The following is an 8,244-nucleotide window of genomic DNA, read 5'->3' as shown; positions in this document are numbered from 1 at the left end:
TAATGTACCAATTCCTATGCATTCCAAGCATCTAATAAGTCGCAGAAAAATTTAATTTTTATTACAATTCAATCCCCGAGAAAATTGACTATTTCATTACTACACTAACTGCTTCGCGCCCGAAGCATTTGAATCGCCGGAGAAAATCTTCGGTCTGACAGGAGTCAGTTTAAATTAGACAGATAATCTTCGTTCATAATCGCATCTTCCTTGCGTTATCACGTGCCTTCTCCCCGTCTATCTGGCTGGCCTGGTGGGGCAAGTAAGCCCCTCTACAGGCAAAAAGGAGGATCGTAACTAATTGTCGGACATACACCGTTCGATCACTTGTCATTCGGTATCCAATGATCACCGAGGGAGCTTCGTCCCGTAGTTTCTTCTTTTCCACTCGCGTACATTGATTAAAACGAAACGAGAGAAGCATTTTTTCGAGGCCTCGATATGACTAAGTATCTGACAACATCAAATTCCAAACTTCTCTTTTCTCTCCGGATAATAGACGAGTGTCAGTGACGAGTGAATTCTCTTTCTTCCCAGGTGGTACTGGATAATTATTTGCTGGATCGTCGCGAATGAGCTTCTCACCGACATCCATGGATGTGAGAGCGGAGAGGAATGGGTGGTTAGAGTCAAAGGTGGACCACAGGTTGCGTCTCTCTTAGCCTTGCAAAGTGGATACAAATACGTTGGACCAGTAAGATTCTATTATTCCGTTGTCGTTTCTGAAAAAGATTCCAAAGACTTTAACCCTTGCGTCAATAACCAGAATTGTCGTCTACTTTATCGTGCAATTTTATTACAATTAGTAGCTTTCGGATAAGGAAATTCTAAACTTGAGGCAAACACGGATAGGAAATGTGCGAAATAACAACGATCCGGCCGGATATTTCAATCTTTTACCTGGAAGATGGAATATTTTACGTGAGAATTATGCAAAAGGGTACCCGGTTATTGACATAAGGGTTAAAAAAGATTTCTCGTACGTGAAAACATTGGCAATTAACTCGTACAAAACTGTACACTTGGACGAAGATCGTCGCGTAAAAATTGGAACGTTCACTTCACATAAGACAATTATCAAAAGCACGCTCCGTCCGCGACGTTACGCGTTGAATTACCGAAACGAGGGAAAAAGTGGAGAGGTATCTGGTCGAAATTACACGGTGAGATTGTCATTTTTCCGCGGCGGTTCGCGTGGATGACGTTTTAATTTTGCAAAGAACGCGCGGTCGAGTGGACCCGTAGAGTTAATATTTGAGGGTGCAGAGCATGAAACGGGGGGAGAAAAAGAGAGAGAGAGAGAGAGAGAGAGAATATTCACCGGTAATCCTGGGAATAAGTTCGTCAACGTTACATAGAACAGCTTTCTGCTGCCTCTCGTTGAAAAGCAGGCACTGCGAGATGCAATTAAAACTTGAACAACTGCTTAATAACTTATTGTTAGCCACTTGTGCAACGCCCAATTCTAGTTTAACTTCGACCAGAGCATCCCACCATTGTAACTTAACTTCCGTGTTTATCTCAGACAGAAGTAGACGCGAACGAACTTGCTGCATCCCTCGTTGAGGAAGAACGGGTTGGACGATGGGGGAATGGGATGGGTGGGAATTTATTGCCGCGAAGCTTTGAGCGCCAGTGCAAATTGAATCATCGTGAAGTGTGCAATCAGACCTTTCCCGGTATTTCTTCTCGACGGAGGATCGAACTTTGACCGGTTTTCGTGAACGTGAGACCAATTGTAGAAATGCACCAGATTATTTTCCACGTTAGGAAAACTATGATACTAGTTTAGAATTATTATTCGTAACTAAATTTTTAACGCACAGAGCATACTTTGGCTACCGGGTTCTTGGGAAATTTGCGAAATACGGTTATCTCTTGAGAAATACGGTTATTTGATTCGATTCGATTAAGTCTTGGAATTTTTGGTAGAAGTGAAACTTGGAATTTTAAAAATTCTGTGACCGAGTGAAAGTGAAAATTTCGCTTCGCAGTGAATCGTTTTATACTTCACCCTGAGTATAGCGATCGCCGTTGAGAAAAGTGGTTGGAGCATCGAGAAACTAATTAATAGCAATAGTACAGCTGACGGCGCACCATATGCGATGTACGAGCAGGCGTTTTACCTGTCCGATAATCCGCGACGAGTCGCTCTAATCTCAAGTGTTCGTTAAACAGCAGCGCAAAACGCGTCCGGTCGATTTCACGCGTGACGCAAACGCGACGTGTCAAGAGACTCGAAACGCTGCTGTTACCATGGAGAACGAGTGAATCCCGGGTTCTTATGCAAACAGAAAAAAAAAAAAAGAGAAAAGCGCACGGAAAATGTAGCAAAAAGACCGCCTGGATTGCGGAAACATTACGAACCGAAGCTTTGGTAATTTGCAAATTGTCTATTCATACATGAACAGTTGTATATACGTGAACAACAATGTTTCCGAGCGTAATTGTTGCTACAAAATTGCAGAAGCAATCCAACCACGGACGGGCATGGGCAAACGTTCCACGGGAATATTTCATCGTCGATCGCGTTTCGACCGGGCTGTATTCGCGAGGAGACGCGAAATTTCTGCTGGCGCAGCCTCGAACCCCGTTTTATCGATAAATAATATTTACATATAATTCCAGCTTAGCCGAGGCGAAGTAGTTTCCTGATGGTGCTTGGCGGATGCTTTTTTGGGACTGCGTTCCCCCGTTCACAAAGGGGAATAATTGAGAGATCGAAAAATATTTGGTTGATGAAAAGTAACGGTTAACGAATCGCCGGATTAATAATGGTAGGGTTGAACCGAAACTCTCTGGAATATGAAATAAAAGAGAACAACATGGTTGGCAATTTTTCACCGAGATACAAAAAAAATCGACGAAACGCGAACAATTTTTCAAATTAATCGTAGCAACGGAAAAGGAATTTATTGGTCTTCGTTTGAATTAACCAAATTTCCACCTGTTACCACGATATTTTTTACCAAAATTTCAAAGTATGCACTTTAAATGGTAAAAAGTTTACCGCGGAAACACATTTACTTTCCGCGGAAAAAACTCGCAAAGGTGAGTGTACTTACGAGTATCCCGGAGTCTCTTTCGCCTCTTTCGCGACCGAGCTCGCAGTGCATCGTAGAATCAAGTAGAATCAGGTTGCAGAAACGCACGGGAGACTAGGAAACGGGACGATTGGTCGAAACATCGGCTGGACCGGTAGAAAAAGGGAGAGAGATACGAGCGTGGATATCTTTTTGGTCGGCGGACAGTTTCTCTCGCGCGACTTGATCTCAAGGCGGAACTCGTTTTGCAAAGTGCACGAGCCAAGAAGGTAAAAAAGAAAGAGAGAGAAGGAGATCTGGCCGATGTCTCGGTGAATCCAGACACGGAAACTGAGGGAGAGAATGGCTGGAACGAGCGATCAAATGGTTCGTGAGGCTTGCTTACCGAGATAATCTCTTTGCTGCGATCCGCGCCGTGGGGAAACGATTTGGCCACACTTTTTCCACGCTTCCTACTTTCCTTCTCTCCGCTACATTCACGTCTCGCTGGATCTCGAAGGCCTGAAATACGTTTACGCTTTCGCGCAGTTTACCGGGCCAAAGAAAGGGAAGCGAGAAAGAGAGAGAGAGAAGGAGTTGCTTGGAAAAATGTACGGGATTCGCGTTCAAAGGCTCGAGAAGTTGGGAAAATTCCTGAGAGTGAACGGGCCAGCCCTCTTTCCACGTGTATTTGACTAGGGGCTATAAAGTGGAAACCTCTCTCTCTCAGAGAAATTGAGACGCGTCCGTGATCTTTGAATAACGATGACTTCTCCGTTCGTACCTTCTACTCTCCTTTGTAAACAGCAAGTTTCGTGTACCGCGCAATGTCAATAGGAAAACGCATGACACACGCGTAAGTACAGGTAAGAGTAAGCTGGAGAATGTGAGTCGAATTCCATCGGCTTTTTTTACGAGCGTGAAAGCGCTCGATAATTCTGAAATCGAGCGGTACAATGAGAGTCGAGGGCTGTGCTCGAGGTTTACGAGGGCTGGAAGATTTGTTGCGCGAGCATGAATGTGACTTTTTTAAGTCAAACGTTAATTTAGAAAGTATAAATGTTCCTTCAAGATGAAATTTTAACATGTGTGCAGTGATAAAAATTAGTTGCAATTGTGGAAATTTGAAAGAAGTTGGCCAAAACTTGGGTGAATTGAAAATTGGGTGATGTCTTCCAACATTGTCAACTCATTTCCATACGAATTCCAGCAAAACTCCGTCCTGCAACATTAATTTCTAACAAAGAACGTGTTCCATCCTCCGTATTATCGTCTCAGTACCCGACAAATTTACAATTCGTCGAGGATCCTCCGACACCCTTCGATAAGTACAATAAATCAACAGATCCGGAATTTCCCCTCGTGAAAGATCAGAGAACGCACACGTGTGCTGGAATTCATCTTGTTGGGAGGAATTTTCGTTGGGTCCCACGCAGAAGCAGCGGCGAGTAACCAAGACCTATTGAAAAAGTTGGCCGAAACGCTTGAAGAATAAGCTCGCGGCGCGTTGATCGCCGCAATTACCATAATCGTTTCTCGTGCCTACGCGAAAAGTGACGCGTGTTTTCACATCAGCCGGCATAATACGAGTGGGCAGCGCTCGCGGCATAATTACGCTAACAGAGTGGCTCTCCTTTTTCAGCCCGTTTTTACCTACCTGGTCCCCGCGACCCTCGAGCCAGCCGCACACTTCTCTGCGCCCGCGAAACTGCATTTCCCTGCAGCTGCAGCCCTCGCGGCAGACCGCGATTCACGTGTGCCCCTCCTCTCTCGTTCTGCCCCCTTTTGCTCGCTCGTATATTTCCCAGTCACGTCGTGTAATTATTTCGTATAATTAAGCTCACATGGTCGGCCTCGAAGGGCGAAAGGGCGGAACACCCAGCCCCGCGAGAAAGAAGGAAAAAAAAAGGAACGATTCGTTGCTCGTTTTATTACCGCCCCCTGGGACCGTGTCAACGTTTCATAATTGGCCTGGTAATTGGGTCATTCTGTCTTTCTCGATTGATGCGGAATAATTTCGCCCAAGTAGTTCCTTGCATAATTGAAGTCGGAATGAAAATTGAGTCGATTCGAATTGCAATGGTGAACGATGTTAGTGACAGAAGTGACAATTTTCAGTGTCGTTTGTGGTTTTAGAGGGTAAATGAGTTAGAGAAAGGTGTGGATGTAAAATGAGTCGTTCTTTTGTAACACCGAGTCACTGGACGATCATTGAAGAGATTTAGATAGAGTCGAAGCGTTGTAAATAGAGGCAAAGTGTTGCGAATAGAGTCCTTTAGAGACCCTTAGATTTCTTAGCATCTAGTTCTATTGTATATGTATATTTTTCGCCTTCGCTCGTTTCGTAGCAGCGGTAAGAACTTGCTTTCACCTTTTTCACTTGTACGTTTTTGCATTCATATGGTCAGCAGAGCCGAAGCGCGTCTTAACGTTATTGTCTGCTACGGTGATTGTTCGAGGCACTCGGAATTCCCGCGTGCGTCACTCAAGGGGGGTGGCATTTTCGTGTAGTTTCTCCACCTATGATTTTAACCAACAGTTTTCGCCAACCACTATCGAGAAATGTATTCAACCTATCCGAGGGCCTCGCCCCCGCGATGCATCCTCGCGTCATCTGACAATAGCAATAGTTGTTTTGTCCTCCTAATCACGGAGGTGGTCCTTCGAAGACGAACCTATTAGATTTAGATACCTATTAGATACACCACGTGCTAAAATCGACATGGCTCGAAGGTTGGTTGCAACTACCACGAGCACATCCTAACAGATAGAATCGTCCCTTTTTCTGGCTATTAGTCTTGAATGAGTCGTCTTTTTACAACGTCGAGTCACTGGACGATTATATGAGACATTTAGGTGGCATTTAGATTTGCCAACGAAACGTAAAGATACAGCCACCGCGATTTTTCTCTGACTACCAGCCGTAAATTATGGCTAATACATCCCGCGAATTGAAACGGGAACGTGTTGGAGAGATAACTCGACCCGGAAGCGTCTCTTGAATAGCTCTTTATCCATCTTGCCGAACCGTGTATCGCAATTATGTATTTTCCTCCTCGTAAATATACTAATTCACGCATCGTGAAAAATGTTGGAAACATCTTCCACTCGAAATTCTCCGAATTTAGAGTTGTCGAAATTTTACCGTCTATCGACGAAGCAGGAACGAGCCTGAAACTGATTGACTGACAGATGTAGAACAAGCGTGAAAAATATAGTTATTCCTCGACCTGGCAAACTAACTTCCATCGCTTGGAAAACTTTCGACCACCGGATACAACGTGGTCATTCAAAATTTCCACGTTATACGGAACTTTTTCATACTTCCACCCTAAAAAAAAAAAAAAGAGGCAACCTTGTTGCAGCCACATGACGTTTCAACAATTTTCCAGAGAGAAATGGAAATAATCCACGTCGGAGATATTTCGAATTATTCTCAACAGTTAACGCTATGGTCAACGACAGCGATCGTGAATGCTTGTTGATCGTTTAACAAGCAACGAACGACATTTTTAAGAAAGAAATCCCTGCGTAATCTGTCGTTGAGGCGTACGATGCAGAAAATCGGATAAGCAAGAACTGATTACTCGCGAGAGAAACTTCTGAACGTCTAGGTTACTCCGGTTTATCATATATCTTGCGAGGGCTTCCTATATTATAAAGGCACGAGATTGCTCAATCAAGCCTGGCCCCCGGGCAAATTGAAATTCAGTTATCGAGAAGCTGTTACGAAACTGTTGGAATGAATTTCCTAACATTAATTTCCCGAACAGGCTGTTGCAACGGTGTTTTCTTTATTCCGTCCACCCACCATTTTCCACCCTCTGATATAATCAAACGACATTGGGAATCGTACAAAGGAGGGAATGGAATTAAGTGATCGGGCGTAATTGCAGTGAAAAATTATTAAACGTTCGTTACCCGTCACGTTTACGAAATATCCAGAGCAATAATTCTGTCATGTAATACCTGTAATTACTTTACATCGTTAATACCTCGGATATAATGTGTATATGTGTGTGTATACATATATAGAGGTAACTTTGTTCGAAAGGTAATTGGCTCCGCTTTGAACCCGCGAGAAGTCTTTGTCCTATCTCTGTCAAATAAATTTCATCAAATTTCGGTGTTCATATTCATAGCTGGCTGTGGCGAATGCTCATGTTTATTCACTGAGACAATGTAACACGAGTTCTCGACGAGAGGGTCGAATTGCGAAGAAATTGGTTAGGAAAAATCTAATTAATTTCGATTAAGGGAAAAATCACAATTTACCCCGTTCAACCCTTGAAAAATTGAATAATTATTCTAATGGAAAACCTATTCGATGGGTTCGGTAGAGTGTGAAAGGGTTGAGGTAGAAGTTGTTTAGCGAAGAACAACGGTACACTGACACTTGTAAAGTGTGCTCTGAGAGGTAGAAGCATTAACGACTTGTACGTTGGTAAATGATCGAGAGGGGCGATCCAAAGGTCTGCCGATTCAGCTTTAACGTTTTACGTTACGGCAGTAATTGAAATAAATGACGTTTTTTAATGAACTTCCCCGTTACAGAGCTTGACAGATGTCACAGCGACCTGCCCGCCTTGTGTTCACCTTCGTTAGCTTCCTACCTTTGGAAAGGTTTAATCTCGGCTCGATATTTGATCTCCGATCCCGTGGAAACTTTATACTCCGCGTGTGTATACCATATACAGGAAGAACAGCACGAAACGAAATATTTTTTAATTCCGAATATTTCGAGTAGATTTAAAAAAATGCAAAGTTTAATTTCAACCAGGAAAGTATTGCCACTCTAGTTTAATTATTATTACGCGTGAAGGGCTGGTTTGTTACATTAGCAAATGTAACTTGTTTCTCTCGACAACCGTTTTTCGCTTAAAACATTCTGTAACTTTTGTGCAGTTTCGTTGAAAATGTTTCTACGTTGTTTCACGAGGTGTACAACGAGGGTTGTAAAAGAGAAAGTCGGGGTCGACAGGGACAGAAGCTGGGCATATTGTTGAGAGACAAAGGAGGCGAAGAAAGAGCTTTTTTCGAGATGGAGTCGGTGTTAGGTAGAGTTGGAGTGTTGTAAGAGTCATCAGCGTGTTGTAGATAGAGCCAAAATGTTATAGAGGGAGTCGGAGCGTTGTAGATAGAGCCGAAGTGTTATGGATAGAGTCAAAGTGTTGCAGATAGAGAGATAGAGAAAATCTGTCAATTTCGTTTGAAATTAGGG

General features: G+C 43.3%; 1 protein-coding gene across 1 annotated transcript in view; it reads left to right on the top strand.

Annotated features, from left to right (window-relative positions):
• The first annotated feature begins 441 nt into the window (after nucleotides 1-441).
• Nucleotides 442-8,244, top strand: part of LOC108571263 (neuroendocrine convertase 1-like) — a 24,702-nt gene continuing 16,899 nt past the window's right edge. The window contains exons 1-2 of the mRNA XM_017933263.1: nucleotides 442-449; nucleotides 538-694. Coding sequence (XP_017788752.1) covers nucleotides 442-449; nucleotides 538-694 — 165 coding nt within the window. The remainder of the gene's footprint in view (nucleotides 450-537; nucleotides 695-8,244) is intronic.

This window comes from Habropoda laboriosa, unplaced genomic scaffold (assembly GCF_001263275.1).
Source record: "Habropoda laboriosa isolate 0110345459 unplaced genomic scaffold, ASM126327v1 scaffold57, whole genome shotgun sequence".
In the NCBI taxonomy this organism is placed as follows: Eukaryota; Metazoa; Arthropoda; class Insecta; order Hymenoptera; family Apidae; genus Habropoda; species Habropoda laboriosa.
This window is presented reverse-complemented; position numbering and strand designations above follow the sequence as displayed.